This window comes from Strigops habroptila, chromosome 18 (assembly GCF_004027225.2).
Source record: "Strigops habroptila isolate Jane chromosome 18, bStrHab1.2.pri, whole genome shotgun sequence".
Classification (NCBI taxonomy): domain Eukaryota; kingdom Metazoa; phylum Chordata; class Aves; order Psittaciformes; family Psittacidae; genus Strigops; species Strigops habroptila.
Window position 1 is genome coordinate 5,577,772 of NC_044294.2, and position 21,632 is coordinate 5,599,403.

Below are 21,632 nucleotides of genomic sequence, written 5' to 3' on the forward strand. Positions count from 1 at the left end.
CTCTCCCGCAGCTGCCTGTGCTGACGGGGTGCCTGTGCCACCCTCTCCAGCAGGAGAGTGATGTTCTCATTCCCCACCCAGGGCTGCAGCTCCAGCAGGGAGTATCTGGCTGTCCAGGGGCCTGACAAGTTGACCATGGAGGACTTCTGGACCCTGGTGTGGGAACAGGATGTTCACACCATCCTAACACTTCTCCCCTGGCAGGAGAAGGGGGAGGTAAGGTGCTGTGCCTGCCTGTGCCATGGCAGGACAGGGATTTGTTTAATGGAGTTGGAAGCTGGCACAGCTCTAAAACTGGAATGCTTTTCACTGCCTTCTGGTGCCTGGGTGCAGATCCAGCTTAGCTAAAGCTGAACCTTTCCTGTGTCAAAATGCTCTCACAGCTTGTCACAGGATACAAGTTCTGTCTGCTCACCATGGCCCTGCACTCAGCTGGTACTCTTCAAGCTGCATCTCCCTGGCACTCAACGACAGCAGCTCCTGCCTCTGACCAGCCGAGGTGGAGAGCATTAGCTGAGCAGATTCCCACTGCCAAGCAGCTCTGTGTTAACAGGGAAGCTCACTGCAGCCTGCTTCCAAACTCCCCCAGGGTTTAGCTAGGAGATGAACCGACATGGAGTGACGTTGGGGGTGCTCTCAGTCCAACCCCATCACAGACCCCTAAGATGGTGGCTGATCCGAAAGATGGGAACCGTCAACATGAAGCCAAACTTGCTGTTGCCCACAGGTCCCAAGTGAGGTGTGCTGGCCCCTGGAAGGAGACTCTCTCTGCACAAAGATGCTGAACATCCAGTGTGGCACAGAGAAGCTCGTGTCTGGATGGAGGTGTATCCAGCTCAAAATGAAACATGTATGTGTTGATGGGGCTGGCCTGGTTCCCACTGCTTGGATGTTCTTCACTGCTTAGCGAGGAGGTCTGTAGGGGCAAGGGTTGAAAGGTCTGCAGAGACTTGTCTGAGCGGCAAGAGCAGAGTGCTGGCAGTCCACAAATGCAGGAGGGAACCTAGACTGCAACATCCAGAACTTAGGCTTCATGGACGTAGGAGATGCACAGGAGAGGCCCTGGAGGCTTCTGCTACCCCTTGCTGATAGCTCTGTCTGACCTTTGAGAAGGCCCACACAGTTCTCAGTCTCCCTCTCAAGAGGCAGGTCAGGGTGCTGTGGGGAAGGAGTCACCATTCCGACTGCACAAGTGATGGGCAGTCCCTCAGCGGAGACTGGACATCTTTATAGAGGCTAGAGCTCAGGAAAGCGTGTGACAGCCTAAGGATTGGGGAGCTGGGACCCCTGTGCATCTAAACTCACCCATCCCTCCCTATCAGATGTGTCAACTCTTTGCATCTCACCAGGAGAAGAAAGCAAAGGAGAGGCAGGTACAACAGTTCCTATACACGCTCTGGAGCAGCAAGAAGCAGCCAGATGTCCAGAGCCTGGTGGAGCTCCTCACTGCTGTCACACGGTGCATGCCCCACCGAAAGAGAGCCGGTCCTCTCCTGCTGCACTGCAGGTACATCACATTACTGCTCCATCCATGGGCAGCTTTCCAGAGCTGGTACCCACCAAGCTGCACAGCACCTTGCCATGGCCACCTCCATGGCTTCTTCAATGGGCACTTTTGGGTCCCATCTCCCAGGTCAGCAAAGGCCTCCCTACCACCTACACCAGTGCTCACAGTCCTCTATCGCCACCGTACTCAGTCGCTGCATGTTCTTTTCATGGAGCTTATGACTTCTTAGGCTGGTGCCCACTTCCACAGAGGTTCAGCTCAGCCTGGCTTGACATCAGTGACCCTCCCTTGTCCCTTGCAGTGGTGGCGTGAGCCAAATGGGGACGCTGATCTCCCTGGATTGCCTGTTGCACCAGATGAAAGCAGAGAGAACTGTGGATATCTACGGTGTGACCCTCCAGCTGTCGAGAAGCTGCTGTCTCATGACCCCGACGCTGGTAGGTGGGAAGGAGGAAGGGTGCTGGGTTGGGAACAGAACAGTCCTGCTGAGCTGCCTGGGGCTGGCAGAATGCACCCACTCCTCAGGTGCTACCTGCCACCCAGGAGCCGATCCTGCCTATGCAGGGATTTATTCCATGCTTCCTCCCCATCCTGCAGCTCTGCCAGCCACCAAAGGCTAAGGATGTTGTCTTTTCCCAGGGAAGAGCTTTCATCCTACATGACAAACCTTGCCGTGTGTGCAGCTGCCCTGCAGCCGCATGGGCTGTGGCACTATCTGATGGTGCCATGGACGTGCTGTGCCAGCCCAGCCTCACAGGCCTCCAGCGTGCTGCTTTTGATGGGCACTGGTGGCACAGAAGCCCTCTGGACAGTGCTTTCATTTGCTGAATGGGCTGATGCAGCATCCCATGAAACCCTCCCCACAGGGGACAGCAGAACTGGGGCAGATCTCTCTGGGGCTTCCCCACTGCAGCGCTGCCCGCAGCAGCTGATTTCGTGCTTAACTAGTGTGAGCCGTGAGCACGGTGGGAGCTGGAGGAGGGCCCCTGCTTCAGAACTGCTTTGTATTTTAGCAGCAGTTTTGCCGAGCAGTGACACAATGTGCCCATAAAGGCAGAGCAAGTGCTCATCAAAAGCCGCTGCCCCATGCCTCCCCACCTTGCTGTGAGCAGTGGTCGCTCTGATCCCAGTGAAGGACAGGCAGGGCTGCCAGCCCCACACCGCTGCCATGTGGATGCCAGCCTCTGCCGTCCCCATGGGGGCTTGCCAGGACCCCTTTATCTCTGCTGGGGGCACGCTGCTATCATGCTGGGGGCACCAGCTGATATTTTAGGGGAGTTTAGTATCCAAACAAGGGGGAAGATGAGGGATTGTCCGTGGATAACCACTGGGTATTTAAGCACCCCCACTTCCAGCATGGTGTGTGTCTCTGGGGACATACTCTTTCTTGCATTTGGCCAGGCATTGAGTGTGCCTGGTCTGAAGTCAATCCTGGGATGTCACTCCAGGTTTCACAATCAGGCCAGAAGCATTGAAAACACACTCTCGGTGACCTGGACCTGTGGACATTGTGTGATCTGTGGCTTTCCCAGCCCTTCAGTGGGGCTAAACCCGCTACCGCAGGGAGGAGGCTCCTCGTGACTTGCAGCTTAGCCAGCGCATTAGCGAGCTGCTCGGAGGCCCCTTGTCAAGGCCCTAATTCCCCCCTTCCTGGCTGCCATATGATTTTGACCCACAGCATTTGCAGGCTGGCCCTGCCCTCCAGCTCTGTGCACCCAGTACAACCTCAGTTACCTTTCCCACGTCTTGCTTCTCCCAGAGCCCTGCCGTGGTGGTGGGTCAGTCCTGAGTGTTCTATAGCTGAGCATCATTTCGGAGCAGCCTGGCATTTGAGCAAAACTTCTTGTCTACCTCTGAGAGCTTGCAGAGATCTACCCTGACCCACTGTCAGCACTTGACTTGGGTACACTGAGCCTACCAGCAAGGGAAACTCCTGCTCCAGAGGTCTTCCCTCCTGGCCTCAGCTCATTGCCAGACCCTGTGCACTCCGGCAGGGCAGAGCTCTCCCTGCTTGCTGTCCTGCAGCATCACTGGAGTTTGCTCTTCAGTCTTGTTTTGGATGCAAGCACCATGCACGGCATGTCCAAGAGCCACTGGGGCACTTTGAGGAAGGCAGATGACATTGTTCCTCCACCTCTCAAACGGGGATGATGAAGCAGGAGGAAACAAATGTGGTGGAACTATGACTCCAGGCCCGATTCTTCCTTTCTCAGCAACTCTGGTGACACAGGACAAACATGGATCACTTGGGAGAGCACATCCTGCTCTGCCACCAGCCACTATTAGTTAATTAGGATCTTTTAAGGCAAATTGCAGGGTTGGTCTGCAAGCCAGAGGTGTCTGTCAGAGACCTGAGTCCAGCCTGTTTTCTGTCTTCCAGGACCAGTACATGTTCCTGTACACCTGCATCCGGGACATCATCGCTCAGAAGCAGCCCTAACACCACTCAGCGCTTCCTTGGTACCCTCCTGCCCTCCACCTCTGTGGCGTCCTGTCCATAGTCAGGAGCTGGGGTGAGAGCACCATGGGGCTGCTGGCACATAGTGAGCCCTGCAGCGAGAGGGGACCTGCCCTGGCACTGTCACCAGCGTGTCCTGTGCAGTGTTATCAGTGACATGAACTTGCCTGAGCAGATGATGGGCAGTGCTGTCCCACCACACGCTGCTGTAGCCCCTTGCTGCAGACGCGGTGATGGGCTGGGTGTGATGCTCCCCTGCTTTGTCTATCTCCTGGGATTCCTGGTGCCTGGAAGGTTTGTTAACCCCACTGCAGTATGCTGGGGGCTCTGCAGTGCCCTTGCCTCTCAGCACGGAAGAGGCAGCCCCAGCACCCACAGGCTGCTGAGTCTGACACAAGCACTGGGCATGTGGTGTCCATGTGTCCATGGGCACCAGAGGTGTTGAGATCTCAGACCCTGCTGTGGGCAGAGCATGGTGGGAGCTGGCTTGTCTCAGCTGATGGATGTCTTAAGTGCAAACAATAAACAGCCCTAGGGTAGAGTGTGCTTGTCAGGGTGAGTTGGCTTTTGTGGGGTCTCAGCAATGCTGAGACCAAAAGGGCAGCTGTGTCCTCAGCCATCTTTGTCCCAGGGTAATCCACCAGCATGACGTGACAGGTCACTTGCTGCTCAGCCTGCATAAGTGAGCATCGCAGTGACTTGTGGCGTTTCTGCTTCTGGTTGGATGCCAACATGCCAAGAGCTCTTCAGGAGGATTTGTGCATACTTACAACATGAAAAAGGCCTGAAAAGTGGATATTCTTGTGTGCACAAAAGGATTTATGATTTTGTCTTGGGAGGAGCCTGGCACTTGGCCATATGCTCATGGGAAGCCTGGGGGCTTTATGACTTTCAGGTACTCAGTAATTCCTAAACTATGCTTGTGCTGCAGGGTAGGTGTTATGGTGAGGAAATGTTATCTCTCAGTGACCCCCTGGCTTGCTGGGCATGAGCGGTGGGTCGGGCTGTTTCCTCCTCATGTGTGTGTGCAGTTTGCAGCGGTAGCCCCCTGGCATGTTCTGGGGCACCGTGGGAGAACACACCAGTGCATGCGGGAGGCCTGACATAGAGGAAGCAAGCTGCAAAATCAAACCTGCTCCAAAGAATGATGTGCCCATTTTCTGGCCAGAGTTTTGAGTGGATAAACTGGTGAAGTTTAGACCTACCCAGAAGCACAGAATCTCACCAGTGTTTGGGTGAGCTCCCAAGACAGAGTAGTCTCGAAGAGCATCTCTCCTGCTGCCATATACACATAGGCCCACCCTTTTTAGGCCTCCATCAGAAACAACCTTTATGTCCAGCTTCCACCCTCCAGCTCCAACCAGCCTCAAAAATAGTTCCTGGGCTACAAGAGAGTGTCCTTTCTGCCAGGACCTGTAAGGATGGTGAAAGTGCTGATACTTCTTCACTAGAGGTCCAGTCCCTCTAGTGAAGGATCCTCTCCTCACTGCCTTAGCCTCAGCACAGCTAACTTGCAAAGCAGCTTGCAAAGCATGAAGACACATGTCTCTGCACAGGAGTGAAAGAGGGAGCTGCTGAAGTAGGGAAAGGACCAGTGCTCATTCCCTCAAACAGAGGAGAGATGAACTGGATCCAAGTCCAGCATCTCCCTGCTGGTGCTATTGAACACAACCTGTGGCTCTCATTTGCTGAGCATGGCCCAGAGACCCCAAATGCTGCCCATGGTTACTCAAAGGTGTGCGTAGATGTGAGCTTCAGCCTGGTGCCCAACAAGCTCTTGTTCAAAACATGCAGTCTCCACTGAGCACCGACAAACGTTTGAACCTGTGTGTCTCAGCGTGGTTTAGGGTGTGTAAAACACCGAATGCTATTTTTCTCAGAGGATTTCAATTACATCTGTGGAGCATCCTGACCTGCGAAGTGGGGACAAACACAGTGAGAGCGAAGATGTGAAGGAGGAGCCGTTGCCATGAGGTAGCAGGGGCCTTGTGAGGGTCACAGAAGCAAGTTTTGCTTTCTAGAGCCTGGCAGCCAATGTGTGGGGCTCATACCCTGGTGGGTGGTCATTGCCCCTTTGACTGTGTATCACCCCACAATAGCCTGGGGTTCTGCAGCTACCAGGGTGTCCCAATAGCCTGGTCCTCAGAAGAGGGCAGGTGCCATGGATAAGGTAGGGCAAGAACTCCACAGCCTCTCTTTTCTAGTTTTCTGCAATCAGAGCTACCCTCTGATTCTTTCAGAGTCATTATGCCTGGGGTTTTGCTCAAAGCCATATTCCCTATGGAAAGGGTCCGAGTCTGGCTTTACAGCTTGTGGCACAGGAGAGAGGCCTCAGAATGGGACAGCATTCCCACGGACAAACTGTGGGCTCTTGCCTTTCATGGAGAAGAGCAGGATAACATCCACATGAGACATCTTGGCCACCCTGCAGTTTACCCTTAGCTGATGGCATGACCAAGCAAGATGAGGGGTGAGTTCTGCTGGCACCCGCCCCACAGCACCTCTCATCTCAGCGGGGCTCAGTTCTGCACATCACTGTCCGTCTGCCTTCCCAGATGCGCTACTGCACCAGGATCTTTCTGCAGCCCTTTGGGAAAGTGCTTATGGTCTCCTGTGTGTCCATGCACAGAGGTGGCAGCCCAGCACTGGGCACAGATGAACGCAGGCATGCATGTCTGAGGCACAGACCCAGGACTTGTGGCACGGAGTTGTGAGGGTCATAAGGAAGCAAGTGAAAGCCATGGTGGGGGAGGCATGTTGCTGTCTGCAGAGCTTCCAAAAGTCCAGGAGCAAGTGGTGCCAGAGCCCTCCCATCTGGCTAGCACAACACAACAGTATTCCCAGCAGAGCCAGCAGCCTGAAGATGCAGACACCTGAAGCTAAAGCACAGCTGCTCTGGCAGGTACGAAGGGACCTTCCCATCAATTAGACAGGCATTTCGCATGTAAACTGGCCGGCAGGTTTCACCCAGTGAGTTGGGTATGGCTGCATCTGCAGCACAACCTGCTCCAGGTCCTGTCTAAAAGGAGGCTGACGTGGTGATGATGATGAATTTACGACCTCCCACCCACCGCTGCAGTGGAGGCTGGAGCCACATGTGCTTCCAGAGGGTGCCGGGGGAGCTGCGGTTTGGATGAATGATTTTCCAGCTCTGCAGCTCGGAGCCACGGGGGAGACAACAAAACAGTAAAACAAAACAAGCCTCCAGCTCGGGCCGCCCAGCTAGCTCTGCACCGTGCTGTGGTGGTCTTCACAGCCTGCTCCAGCCTGGCAGCATCCAGCCACCACCCTCCTCCATCAGCCCCTGTGCAAGGTCAAGACCATGGAGACGAGCAGGACGATGCTCATCATGGAGATGAGGGACCACTTGAACCCCGCTTCCCACGGCTGCCAGAGCAGGAGCAGGCTGGGTTGGCGTTGCCAAGTGGCAGGAGAGGTGGGTACCCAACTCCTGCATCTCCCAGGGACCCACAGCTGGGGGAACCTGCTGGTGGCTGCCGGGGCACCACAGCTCCTTGATCCCACAGCTTCTCCTCTGCCCTAGTCTCTCCCATGTCCCCAGCTCCCACCAGGGCACAGGGAGTCCAGCAGCTGCCACATCTTCACATGACAGTAACAGGGCATTGCTTGTCCCACAGGTACCCTGCCACATTCCAAGCTGGATACCTCCATGATATTAGGTGCCTGATACTAGGCTGTGACTGCCCCAGCTGTAGCCATGGGGTAGGGATGCCAGCTGCTTATGGGTCTTCCACCTGAGCCATATCAGCACCAGGAGCAGCAGGATTGCCGCCTGTTCCTCCCCAGGATCTCCAGCATTGTCTTTCACCAGCTGCTGCTGTCAGACACCTCCTGGAGAGCACAAGTGTTAGGGCCAGACAGATCCAAGGTAGGTCTGAACTGGAAGAGGAATTCCTCCTGGGACGGCCAAGTAAGATCAGAGCTGAGGTTCCCTCTTCCACATCCTCCTCTTGCATGTGCTAGGCTTGCCATGGCTTTGGCTCCCTGACCCATTTGATGCTGGCTCTCCAAAAAGAAAGGTCTTCAAGCGTGTGGGACACTGAACCAGGGTTCTGGTCCACCTATCAGATCTTCTAACTAGCTCTGCAACTCTGTCCCTCTTCTCTGCAAGGCCACCAGTTTGCCCCACGGCTTCTTGGAAGCAGTGCCTCCAGAGCAGGGAGTCAAAGTGCATCTGAGGTTTGTGCTATTCTGTGCCCTGGGCCTCACAGAGGAACCATCCTTCGCTGTGTGACTTCATTGGCACCAGAGCTTCCTGCTGTCAGGGAGCATGGGCACCTCCAGTCCCCATCCATCCTCTGTCCCAGCAGGCACAAACAGTTGCCCCATAGGAGCTTGCAGTAGCTCGCATGAGCTGGATTTTGTTCCCCATTTAGGCTGTACTTTTCCCAAGGTGGGGTTTTTTTCCTGCTTTTAAGCAAGCTGTAGGAAGGCTTGATAGCCATGCAGCGTGGAAGCGGCAGAGAAATAGCACCTGGGATGTCACCTAGCCACTACCACATGCTAAGGTGTCATGCTCGGTCACAAAGCCCTGGGTGTGATCCCAAAGTCTCAGCTCCATCCTTTAAAAGCAGGTCTCTGTGGATGGGGTGTAGCAGCGCCCGTCGGGGTCCGGGCTGATGCAGCTGCAGCGGGTGAGCAGCCCAGGGAGCAGACAGTGCTGCTCAGCTTGCTGTGGAGCAGAGCTCTTCAGCTCCCCAGACCGCAGCCTGCCGCTAGAGGACAACACACCAACACGTGTGAGCCTTGCGGAGGAGCATCCACTCGCGTTCCCAGGGATGAGCTGGACCTGGAGCTCCCGGTGCCTTGAACAAGGGCCCGGTGCAGCCTGCAGTACTCGCAGCAAATCACAGCTTCAGTAAGAGCTGGCTGGAAGGTGACACTTCCACCCCAGAGGGACTTATTCTGAAATCCCAGGTTTACCATGGAAACAGCAAAGCTTTCTGGTCCAAACAACTCGATGTCCAGACTCGGTTTTGCCAGGAGCTGGGCGACTCGCTGGAACAAGTGAGCACTTTGAATATTACCATCTATTATCAGGTCTCAAAGACATGAAGCATGGAAATGAAAGACCACAGCCAGGCTGGAATGAAAAGCAAACAGAAAAGTTAAAGCCACACAAAGCAAAGCCTCCAACTTCAGGCTGTGTTGCTCCAAAAACAATGTGAAAAATGTCATGGCAGTCAATGCCTTCCTGAGGAAATGGCTCTATTTCAGCAGAATGGCAGTTCTCAATAGGAATCTCTTTAGTGTGATTTTTTTAAAGAGCGCTATTAATAGTGAGCTTAGCCAGAGTTCTGGATCCTCAGGGAGAATGCACTAAGTGAGAAATTGTCAGGAGCTCCCAATGCACTTGGTGTCTGGCTGCTCTTAGGCTGGAGAGGGACAGGGAAGTTGTAGATAAAAGGTGCTGTTGCAGCCAGGAGCAGAGTGATGGGCCTGACACCTTCTCCAAACTGACACCAAATTCCTGGGTGCTGTCAGAGCAAATTTGGCCATTTCAGGCCATGCTAAAGCCCCATGACAGAGCTGGGGGGGGAAGCTTGTCAGGGAACCCAAGGAGGAGCCCTCTCTCCAAGGAGGGCTTCCCATCTCTCCACCAAGAAGTGTTTTACATTTGGAGCTGTCAAAACACATCACAAACATCTAATTGATGACATCTCCAGAACTGCTCATGATGGAAGTGGCGTAATTCCAATTAAATCATTGCAGATCCAGTGCCCTTTTCTAAGCAGCTGCTTCTGCTGCCACAGAACTCGGTAGTTCCTTGACACCCAAGCACGAAGAAATCCTGTTCTGATGCACAACCCACATGTTTCAGGACACCCCAAGGCCCTGGGCTGTGCTGGCACAGGCAGTATTCCCCTGCAAAGCCAGACCTGCTCCCGTCTTCATGATGTGGCTTCAAACCCCCACTCAATGGACTATTCCTCTACTTGTACCTCCAGCCACTCTGCCCGAGGTTAGAAAGAGCTCTAGGAGCAAACCAGCCCCATGCTTGTGGCATCAGTGCTGTGCAGCTCCTGCAAACGCAGCTCACACACAATCTTGACCTGGGCAAAACCACAGCAAGCAGCGTGGCTGCAAGAGCACCACATCCCACTGCCCTGGAGAGATCCCACCGAGCTCCCACCATGACACTGCTGCTCCATCCCCCAGCATCTCCCACCCAGCCCCTGCCCCACATGGGGCCAGCAACGAGGCTGCTTGTGGGTGAGGGTCCAACTCCAGCACAAACCTACAGCCCTGGGCACAGTCGCTTCAGCAAACAGCTCCTTGTGAGCTCCTCACTCCCTGACTTTCCAGTTGCGGCTGGGGTTAGGAGCCAGCACAGGCACACAGAGTCCTTTATTTGGGGTTGAATTTCAGCGTCCCGAAGTCTGGAGCCCTTGAAGTGCTGGTTGGGTACTCCCGCCTCTGTATTTATACTCCTCTGCCCTGTCAGAGCCAGCTATGCCTTCCCCTGCCCTATCTCACAACAGCATTGAACCCAAACAAGCGCAGGTCCAGGAGCTCTGAACAGCTCTTTATTTGTTGAGGTTTCTTTTTTTCTTTATTTTTTTTTCCCCTTTCCCCCTTTCTTCCCTTTGAATGAAATTCCTGCCAGCTCCGAGAGAGAGAGAGAGAGAGGGAAAAAGAGTAGAAAGTTTAACTCCTCCCATTGGAGTGTCTCACGCCCCTGCCCAGCCCTTGAAACCCAATAACCAAGATCATTCAACAATGCCTTCCCTTCCCTGGCTGCATCCTTACCACACTCCGACCTGCCGGCGGTACCCTGCCTGCTGCGTGCGAGGCAGCAGGATCGCTGCCCTCCATCCAGCCGAGCCCCGGCACCGGAGCGAGCCGGCGGCACCGGCACAGGCGAGGATGGACACGCTCTTCTTCTGGGGCATTCTTCTGGCCTCCTCCGCCAGCGTCCAGGCGGTGCCCGCAGAGCAAGGTGCTGCACCCTCATGCCCACCCCACTGCCACTGCGAAAAGGATGGCATCGTGCTCTCGGTGGACTGCTCCGAGCTGGGGCTTTCGGAGGTCCCTGCCAACCTGAGCCCTTTAACAGCTTACCTGTAAGTACAGCCCTTGCTGGGTTTGTTTTGCAATGCTTTTCTCTGGATCCTTTGGTCAGCCACAGTGTTCCTCCAGCTTGGAAGCTTCTGCCACATTTTCCTGAAATTAAATTTCCTCCGGAAATTAGAAACAAAACAAAACAACAACAACAAAAAAAGGCAAGCTGTTAATCCAGGACCTGCCAAGCTAAGCCAGCTCCCCCTCCTCCCTGCAGCCCTCTGCAAATGCTGTTTATATTGCAATGTTATGCATGCTTTGCTTCTTGATTACAGTGGATCAGAGGAGCTGATTTGCTGGGTAGATTCTGATTGTCTGAGAACATAATGGAGTATTTATACTGAGCAATTAGTGCAAACTGCTCTGGGGTCCTTCTGTCAAACATTTCAATAGCTGTGATAACTCATGGCTTTCAGGGGTTTGGGTTGAGCTGGCCACCAGCAGTGTCCAAGGTGCCTCTTTAAAATGAATATTAAAGTCGTAAAAGAGGTGTGGTGGCTTTGGTGGGTTGTTTTTGGCTATTTATTTGTTTTTACATTCTTAATTATCTGACTATTTCCCATCCTTTCTGGTATTAATACCCCAATGGGTTACACTACCACAGGGTTCTGGTGTGCTTGTTTCTAGACCCAGAGATGGTCTCCGTGATGCCATCTGGCTAGAGATGACTGAGGATGTCCCCAGGGTGAGCAAGGGACTCTGTGGAAGTATCTCAGGGTTTGACCAGGAGAGGAAACACCTCTCTCAGGGAGACAAGCTGGACCTGGCTTGTGCTGGGGAAGATGCTCATCTGTTTATTCACAGAAGGTGCTGCAGCCAGTAACCTCATCTGTGCAGATAGGCTGGTAAGGACCTTGGCTGTCCCAGCTAGGGATGCAGCTGAGGTGCTGCCAAGGGAAGCTGTGGGCACCACAGTCCTTAAGGACAACTGGTAGTCACCAGGCAGTGCTGGGGATGATTGTTTTGTGTTCATCACAAAAGTGAGAGGGAGCTTGTGTCCCAAGGTGGCACACAAACCGCGTTGCTGGTTTTCTGGTGTTGCTGGATTTTCCTGATGTGCAGTTACTCAGCTGTTAAAGCTAAGCACCCCAACCCATTCGGGAAGGGCTTTGCAGCTTCAGGTTGAAGCTGCCACAGCTGGATAAGAGCTTCTCCACTCAACCTGCTTGCCAGAGGATCACATTGATTTGTCTTGTGCCAACCATTGGATAGGCAGAGCTGTATTAGGTCAGGCGAGAAAGAAATATGACAGGAAAGGATGATTTTCACTGGAGAGCATGAAAGATGAGAGAAATGTGTAATACAAGCTATGTTTCCCTGGGACAGGGAACCACAGAGCACTTGTCACACGAGGTGTGTCCTGTATAGAGCTGTCCCCTCTGCACACACCCTGGGGCTAAGTTTGGAGCCAGGTGCCTATGAGTGGAAAGTCACTGTGGTTCTTGAACATGCGTTGGTGCGGGTGGTTAAAAACATGTGGGCTGCAAGCAGGGGGGCTGCAGAGCTTTGCAGTACCAACGCTGCTGCGAGCACAAGTGGCAGCCGTGGCCAGCACCCAGCCCACCCTTGCGGTCATCACAAGACCAGGCACCTGCGGGTCCAATTCTTCAGAGAACGTGCTGCACATCACCGCTGCAGAGCTGTGCCTTGGGCTGGGAGCCGCAGCGAGCTCCACTGCATGAAACAAGGATATCTTGATGTTAAATGACTCTCACTGCCACGGTTCCTCTGAACGTGGTAGCTGGAGCAGGGACACAGAGCCCTGGGCTGCGGATCTCCTGTGCATGGACCCCAGCGGGTGGGTGCTTAAAGATGCTCCCGGCCTGATGCGGCCGGTGCCTGCAGAGGTCTGGATGTGGCTGGGACTTGGTGCTCGGGACAACCTTCGGGAGCGTGTCCCGGCCCTCGGGGCTGCCCCGGCGGCCGCTTCGCTCACACGGTGGCGCCAACGACAGCGATTTGCCGGAGCTGCGCCGGCAGAGCCGCCCATCCCCGTGCGCGAAGAGCCGGGATGCAGGGACCCCCCGGTGCGAAACGCCCGGGGTAGAGCCAGGGAGGTGTTGGAAGGTCCGGAGCTTCCCTCCTCCCCTTAGGGCTGGGCCTGTTTTGGGGGAAAACCGGCACATTTGCTGCCTATTAAACACGGCCGGTGAATTAATGACTAAGATTGAACAGAGGAGGAAGGCAGGATGAGCAGGGAATTATCAGAGGAGCTGGGTTTTCTCCCTGCTTCTGCCACCACCTTCTTCAGCAAGGTTAGTTTGTCAGTTACAAGGTGTGCAGTCAGGGCTGTTTTTTCAAAGCAAATCGGCATAAATTCTGTAGAAAGTATGGATATCCGAGAGAGATCTACGTTCTTCATGTAAATTCAAGCTTGAAAATCACCTTCAGATATGTAAAGAAATGCCGAGAATTTCAGGGAGATCTGCAAGTGCTGGAAAGCAGCCATGTAACGGCAAAGAGGAGCAGGGAGCTGAAGGAAGCTGCTCCCAAAATTTTCCATCTTCTTTGCTCCATACCCTGTCTTCTAAGCAAATTACTGGTCCTCCTTTCTGTAAGGAGCAGGACTCCCTCAGGTGCAAAATAAAGGATCCTCGTAATAACCTCTGATTAGACACTGCCTCACCCACTAATGAGCTCGCATTCATGCCCCATCCTGACAATGCTGTGCCTCCTCTGTGCCTGTCTCTCTCCAAGAACCCTGTCCTTGCTCGTCCTCACACCCTCCCTGAACTTGAACCTGATCCCACCATCCAAATCCAAGCTTTACCAATGGAGGCATCGCTGGTGAGTTTGCAGCTTTGGTCAGGAGGATGGGAGAGAGGCAAGTGTTCTCTTCTCAGGGGCACCTCTCCGGTGGGCACTTAGACATGCTGGTGTCTCTTTGGCAGCCCTGGAGAGAGCCCAAGCAGCCAGCTCGGCTGGGGCTTGTCCATGTTAGGTGACAGGTCCCTGCTGTCTGCATTGCTCCTGCCAGCAGCCTGAACTCAATCAGGGCTCGTGCTGGCTCTAACAGCCCATTTCTCTGGAGCAGCACAGATCATCCTGCCTGGCTCATCACATGGGGACTGGCAAAGAGCTTTAGTGCATGACATATTGGAGGGAGTGGGGGTATGAACTGTGTCTTAGCCTGGCCTTACAGTCCAACCAATGAAACACTAAAGGTCAGCACATCCTCTCCATCTTCTCTACACTGTCCCAGTCAGTAGTTAACGATAGCAATAACATTCCTCCATTTCTCCTTCTCTTGTGAAGACTGATCAAACTCACTTGTAGGAGCAGTGCTTGGGACACCGGTGGAGCAGGGAATATGGTGATATGAGAGACAGGAGCATGCAGGGCAGTGGGGATACTGCAGTGGAAGTGATAAGGATGAAGGACACAAACCTGTAGAACACGAGACATCGATAACACCATGGCTCAAAGCTCAGCTGGAGGAGCCATCTCCCCCTTCTCCAGGGTCCCAGGTCCCTACAGCAGCATGGAGGGTCAGGCTCTCCCTCTGCTCTGTGCCCCATCCCCAGAGGCATCAGTGACTGTATGTCCTTGTCCCAGGCCCCATACACACCTCGCAGTGAAGCCAGGCAGCCACTGCACAGCTCACTGCAAGTGATGCTGTTGCTCTGTCCTGGAAAGCCAGTGAAGACCTGGGGCACAAGACACGTGATGAGGTTTTGGGGCTGTTGCTGTCACAGCAGGATTTGGAGAAAGAAGAAAGAGCAGCAGAGAGTCTGGCTGCTCCCGAATATCGCCAGGCATCTCAGGAAGCTGCCCAGACAAAAAGCTTCTCATTTTCACACTGTTTCCACTGAGGTGAATGGGATCAGGAGCCTTCAAGGGCTGTTCTCGCCTTGCAGAGACATCTTGAGCCATTGCCTGGAATTTAGCATCCCACTGGGAGTCTGAGGGCCCCATGTCGTCTATGCTCTCCTCTGAGCTAAAGATCCCATGGGGAAGCATCTCCCAGCATTAATGAACCCCGGTACTTTGAGGTACCCAAGTAAGCTGTGCCAAACCAAGATCTGCCCAAGTCCCAGGTGTGGGGAGAGCTGCTGGTCATGAGTCCGACACTGACTCTAGCTGGTGTTTCCCTTATGGGGAAGGCAGATGAAAACTAACCAGAAGCAATGTAATTCCCGCCCCTGTGATCCCCAGCTTGTAATGAGGAGGAAACCAAACTGAGCAGCTTTGGAGTCAGGCACAGCTTGAGAGTAGGTTGTGAGAGAAACTGAAAAGCAACGTGGAAAAGCCACAGCCACTGAGCATGTGCTTCCAAATGGCCTTTTGTATGCCCTGGGCATCATGTAACTCTCACCCCAGCCAACAGCTGGAATTTCCCAGTCCCTTGGGCCATGGCAGTGCTCAGAGCGCTGCTGGTTTAGCAGTCAGAGAGCAGAGGACTCTCATCCCTGTGCTGCCGTCATGAGCCTGATGCCACAGATGCTGCATGGCGTGTCCCCAGGCTCAAGGCTCGGGGCAGAGCAGTGGGAACAGGCTGAATCCCACAGAGAGCAAAGGAGTGGTGAGGGAACCAGTGTCCTGCAGGGATCAGTGGCGCTCAGAGCCAAGCCAGGATTGCAAGACTGAATAGTGAGGTCAGTCCTCAAGTTGCCTGAAGAGCGCATTTGGTGGGATGGTTTTCTAAGCAATACCTCATCTCTTTGAAAAGGAAAAGCTTAATGCAAATGGATCGGTGTTCACGGGACTGTGAACAGGAGAGATGTGGTGACACGTTGAATCAAGAGAGCTGATTTCAATGTTTTCACTTCATGGTGGCTTTTTAAAGGAAAGTTTCTGTTTCCATCTTTTCACCTGCTGGTGTTACGGTTACCTGAGGCAGTTTAATATTCACATCGAGGGACTCCAACACTATCAAAGCACCTTAATGGTTCTAAAGCACAGTATTGATTTTTTTTTGTTCTGTACTAAATATTGACATGCTGGCTCTTTGTTCTGGGTTCAAGGGAAAGGAAATGTCGACGACTCTGAATTTCCAATGAGGTGAACTTTCAGGTTTATGACAGCTCTTCCTATCTCCTCCTGCTTCATCATCTTCCAGCTGCCTTCTCTGGGAAGGTGGCAGAGCCACCAGAACCTCTGCTCCCTTTTACCTCTTGATACGATGAGCTAGAAACACTTTGGGTCCAGCAGTGTTTTGCTTTACTTAGCTGCTGCTATCCCAGCGTGGTTACTGTTGGGATTCAAGGGATGCTGTGCTCTCTGGGCAGCGGCTGGTCCACAAACATGGGCTGCAGCACCCAAAAGCTTCCAGCTACAACAGGCAGTGCTGCAGGTGACGAGGCAGAGGGAGAAGCAGCAGTCAGACCTTTACCGCACTTGCTTCAAAGCTGGCAGTGAGCGCAGCATTCCCTGGCAAAGAGGGAGCAGGTGTATGGATAAGGAGTGCGATGGGGAAGGCAGCACAGTGGAGTAGAGCAAATGCGCACGGGATGGGGCTGTGCTCCGGGGTGGATAGACAGCAAGCCTGCTCCCTCCTCCTTCACTCTGCAAACTGCAACCAGGGCAGCTTGGCTGGGAGCGGAGGGGACCAGTCCCTCCCGCTGATGCTTTGAGGGATGCCCCAGTCCTGGTCCTATCGTCAGGGTGAGCGATGCTGGGAAGCAGCAGGAGCGCCGTGTCTGAGCGCTCCCTTCCATCCAGCACCGCCGTGCAGGGAGCCTGGGTGGGAGGGAGCTGCTGCTCACCGGCTCCGGCCAGCAGCAGCAGCGGGCTGATCCTCGCTCCCATCTGATCCCACTTGGCCTCTCCATGCCCGAGAGCAGCAGAGCCTGGCTTTCTGCAGCGTCGTGCGCTTCCACTGCAAACGCCTTCCTCCATCCTCCCCCTCCCCTCCCTGCCCGCCCCCCAGGCTAAGCAATATGCCACAGCCTCCCCTCTCTCCCTCCCTTCCTTGAAGAATAAGCTCATAAATCTGCCTGGGGCAATGAAAACACTGAGCTCACGGCCCTTAGATCTGTGCGGGAGGAGCTCTCGCTGGCGATTAAAGGAGTTTAGGGTTTTCTTTGAAAAACGCTTTGATTCTGGCAGAGGCTCTGGTGCCAAAAGGCAGCAATGGAGCTGCAAATGCCTCTCCCCCTCTGCACCTGCCTGGGTCAGGGAGCAGCAGGAGGGTGGAGGAGGCAAAGAGAAGCACGGCGCTCCCCAGCTCACTGCAGTGGGGGCTGAGGGACCCCCATGAGCCCCTCAGTGCCGACAGCAGGGCAGTGGGTGCTGCTGCCTTTGAGCCCAGACACTTCAGCCAGGGTGCCAAAATGCCTTCATTGCCGCGGGACAAACTGCCCCCCACATCCTTCTTTGGAGGGCAGCTCCTTGGGAACCCTGAAATGGGAACATGAGCCACCTTCGTGCACCACAAGGAAGAAGGTCTGGATGGGGAAAGGGGGCACCAAGAGCAGCTGAATGCTGAGATCCCTGCAGGCATCCACAGGGTGCTTCCTGGGTGCCAGAGAGCCAGGGCCAGGGCAGGGATCACAAAGACAGTGCTCTGAAAAGTGATAGGAAGGGATAGGGGAGGACTGCCGGGGCTAGGAGGATCCTGAGGTCACGGAGAAGGACTTTGGTAGGAGCTGAAGAGAGACCAGAAACAGCCTTCATGAAGAGCAGGACCAAGCACAAAGCATCTAGTGTTTCAGCCTAGCCAAAAGAGGCCAGGCTCCAGCGCAAGTAGTGGGGAGCAAGGGCAGGACAACAGTGAAGCTCAGTTGGTGCCCACAGTCTTGCAGGGATGCATCGAAGATCCAGGAAGGAGTAATGCAAAACCTTTCCCAGATCCACAGCACAGGCTTTGCTGACAGTGATGAAGGAGGGAAGCTCTGCAGTCTCCTCCCCTCTATGGGTTGACAGAGGAGTCTCCCGAGGTATCAGCAGCTCTCCATCTCCATCTGCCTTGTTTGCAATCCTTCCTGTAGCTGTTTAAACCTCTTTGAAGGATTTGGGAATGAAAAGCAGCCCCCATGGGAGTGGAGCGAGGCAGACACACCTGTAAGGGTAGGACCTGCTCAAGGGACCTGCTCTCTCTTCATGTGAGCAGCCACAGGTCCCACTACAAAGAGACCCAGGGGAGACAGGATAGTTTTCAGCACTGAACATCCCCGTGGGGCACCAATTAGTAACATTCCTCTTCCTTCAAAGGGAAAGTGAAGCCCGAGCACCACGTGTGTCATCTCTCAGGGCTCTGCATGCTGAGGTGGGAACCGCAGGGGTGGAAGGGGAGCGGAAATGTGGCGTCCTCTTGCCGCAGTGTAAGGGCTGAGTAAGGGCTGAGGGAGCAGGGGGTGCACTCATGGGGGCAGGCAGGGCTGCTAGGAGGATGCCCACACGTGTGTTGAGAGGGTTTGTAAGGTGACACTGAGCCCTCATAGTCAGTCTTACTATGGACATGGAAACAGTGCTCCTGCTGCTGCTCAGTCAGCATCTCTCAAGGGAATAGTGAGGTGCAGAGCCACGTAGCTGCACTGTAAGACTTTCTTCTCCAGGGCATGGGAGTTGTCAGATATTGTCCCAAGTTGTCAGATATTGTCCCAGGTATTGTCCCAAAGCTATGTCCCAAGACTGGGAGGTCTCCTGCCTGAGAAGAATGTGACCCAGGTACCAAAGGACCTTTGGGTCAGGTGTGTTGATTTGCAGAACCAAAGGTATCACAACCAGGACAGGACTCTGATTATAATTGCAGGTAATTGTTGCACCAGTTTCCTGTGTCAGTGAGTTCCACACATGGTCAAGGTGCCTGTTGCACGGTGGTTTTACATGTGTGGGGCCTTACTGAGCGCAGGAGCAGCCTTGCTATACATGTCATCTCTAACTTCAGCTCAGGGCCAAACCAGCAGGTCCTGGTGCTGCAGGTTGTGTTTGCAGCTGCAGTCCCGCACAGGGAAGTGCCTGTTGGTTAAGGTATTGTTGTGCTTTCATGTGGTGTAAGGCAGCACAAGATTTATTAGTGACAGAAGCATGAATGCTGGAAGCCTTGATTTATTGATGAGGGGGGAGAGGAAACGTGTTGCAGCCCATGCTGGTTAGCGTGGTGTGTCTGAGGTGAGCTAGCACATGCTGTGAAAACTGCCCTGTTCCTCCATGAGGTGCTCTGGCTCGTTTGGTGATAGCAGGGGGCAGAGCCACTCCTTTTCCAGGGATCAAGCTCCCACTGACCATCTTGCAGATTCTTTGAGGAAAGGAATTCTCCTAGATGGAAGAGCACAAAGACACCTGGGAACAGGCAGATGCCCCACAAGCTTTGGGTCCCTGTTATGGTGGAGGTGGGAGATACAGAGGACTAGAGTGCAGCACAAGAACCTTGGACTGTTTTCTAGCTCTGTCCCAGCTTTATGGCTCACCCCAAACAAGTTCCCTCCTTTTCGTGTGTCTCAGTCTCCCTTCTTTAAAGCAGTACTAATAAACCTTTCTCTAACGTGCCTTGAGATCAACTGATTACAACAGTGCTGTAAAAGAGTTGGAGACTCTCAGCCCTTTTCAGCCACATGTCTGGACCCCTCGAGCTAAAACACCTTTTCAAACCATATTAAAACATTCTTGAGCTTTACATTTGTTCAGCCACAACATGAGGAAAAGCAAAACTGAGCTCTCAGATTTGTATCCTGCCTTTCATGTGCACTGACCTCATCGCTCCCTGCTTACGGATGCAGCCACAAGTCAGTGCAGCTACTGCAGTGCCCCTCTGGAGCCGCAGCTGGTTGGAAGGTCGTGGGCAGCACTGGTGAACTCGGTGGAGGAAGTGAACCCAACTGCTGAACTGCAGCTTGGCCGGAGCTTCTGTAAACCCCAGCTCTTTAATCTAACCTGTTGTCTATAGGAAGCTTTTAGCACACTTCTCCCTGAACGTATGGGGGTAAATAACAGCTCGTTCAGCTGTTATTAAAGAAAAAGGAGGGGAATGATTGGCTTGGCTTGAACAAATAGATTTTTTTTTCAGGTTTCCCATGCAATTACAACAAAACCAAACCAAACCAAACCATGTTTGCTGTGGGTATCCCTGAAACGTTTTGCTTTGACTCCAAAAAGAATATGGACTATTCCCCCATCCGTTCCACCCCCCCTTCTGTTTTCAGTGGAGCATCATTTTTCTGTGAATTTACTTTTTACTGAAACACTGTGGGTTCTGCCTGACCTGGAAAGTCACCAACTGAGCTTGTGCCATTGCTTGTTTTTTTCCTTTCCACACCATTTCCATCTCTCACCTCCCACTTTACAGACACACAGGTCTTATGGGAGCATCACCCTCTTCCCAGGGCAGTGCTGGCTTTCCAGGGAGACTAAAGAGTGGCTGGGAGAAGGGAGGAAAGACTCCACGAAGGCTCCTTTTGGTTTCAGAGAGCTCCTCTGGCTCTTCTGACAATCTTTGGCTACTGCCAAGGCACCTTCGAAACACCTTTGAAACGTCTCCAGCATGTTGGGCACCGTGGCTGGGCTGGAGGGGAAATCCACATTCCCTTTGAAGTCTGGATACTTGAGCAGTCTTAGAATTATAGGGCTGTAATATACAGGAATGTGTGGGGCTGTAATTGTGACTTAGATCCTTGGATGAAAGGTGCTATGTACATACAAAAGGTATTATCATTATTGCTATTATTATTACTATTATTATTACTATTATTATTATTATAGGGCTGCAATATGTGGATTGGAGATGAAAGTAGCACCAAAAGATCCTGAAATACAAGATATGTCTTAAGGAAATTTCAGCTTGGAATTAGGTTTTGTCTACGTGGGGGCAGCAGAGCTGGCTGGCTGCTCAGGGGCTTTTAGGGACGAAGTCCTGCATGCAGGCATGATTCCCAAACCCAAGTTGCTCTAACTCTCAGAAGGGTGTCTCCAGGAGGAGTTATTCCAGAGCAGTTTTTTGCAGGAAAAATTACATCAGGCATTTTCACCATTCTTTCTGAGACACTCCAATTGCTGCCAGGCAGACTGGAGCTGTCATAGAATAAGTCCCTAGTGCTTGACCTGCCCGGGATGAGAAGTGCAGGAACTGGTGACTCCGAGCAGGGCTTAGGGGCTGGGGTGGAAACTGGAGTGAACTCCCAGTGTCACTGAGCAGCAGAGAGAGCTCATGCGCACATTCATCCTCCTGCACTCCAATGCGGGGGCCAGATCCATTATCCTGAGCTCATTGTCCTCTTTCCAGCCTCTCCCTGAGCAGTCTGGGAGCAGAGCATGAAGGAAGACAGGGACCAGCTTTGATCCTTCATAGAGTCTGTGGCTTTGCACAGCCTTTGCCATCAGCCTCAAGTCGTTTCTCCTGCCCTGCTCTGCACTCACATCTCGTTAACATGGGGGTGAAGCCAGGCGCTGAAGTGGGACTCCCCATGACAGCACCCATAGTGATTTTCTCCTGTGTCACAGGCTCTGCAAAGCATGAAGCTTCACCCCAGTGCGCAGCTCCAGCCGCCTCTCCTGGGGAAGGTGGGGGCAGGATTTAATCTGCTCTGGTTTCCATCAGCTTTAAAAGCCCAAGCAAAATCAGCTCGAGTTTTTCCACTGACTTCAACCATTTGGGGAAAAGGCCTTGGCTCTCCTGCTTCAGGGGCTATTGTGTATGAGAGTGCAAGA

General features: G+C 53.5%; 2 protein-coding genes across 2 annotated transcripts in view; both read left to right on the forward strand.

Annotated features, from left to right (window-relative positions):
- Positions 1-4,506, forward strand: part of LOC115602442 (receptor-type tyrosine-protein phosphatase V-like) — a 31,933-nt gene extending 27,427 nt beyond the window's left edge. The window contains 5 exon segments of the mRNA XM_030473600.1: positions 82-216; positions 728-850; positions 1,350-1,507; positions 1,809-1,944; positions 3,888-4,506. Coding sequence (XP_030329460.1) covers positions 82-216; positions 728-850; positions 1,350-1,507; positions 1,809-1,944; positions 3,888-3,947 — 612 coding nt within the window. The 3' untranslated portion in view covers positions 3,948-4,506.
- A 6,347-nt stretch (positions 4,507-10,853) lies between these two features.
- Positions 10,854-21,632, forward strand: part of LGR6 (leucine rich repeat containing G protein-coupled receptor 6) — a 108,810-nt gene continuing 98,031 nt past the window's right edge. Inside the window, exon 1 of the mRNA XM_030473641.1 lies at positions 10,854-11,050. Coding sequence (XP_030329501.1) covers positions 10,854-11,050 — 197 coding nt within the window. The remainder of the gene's footprint in view (positions 11,051-21,632) is intronic.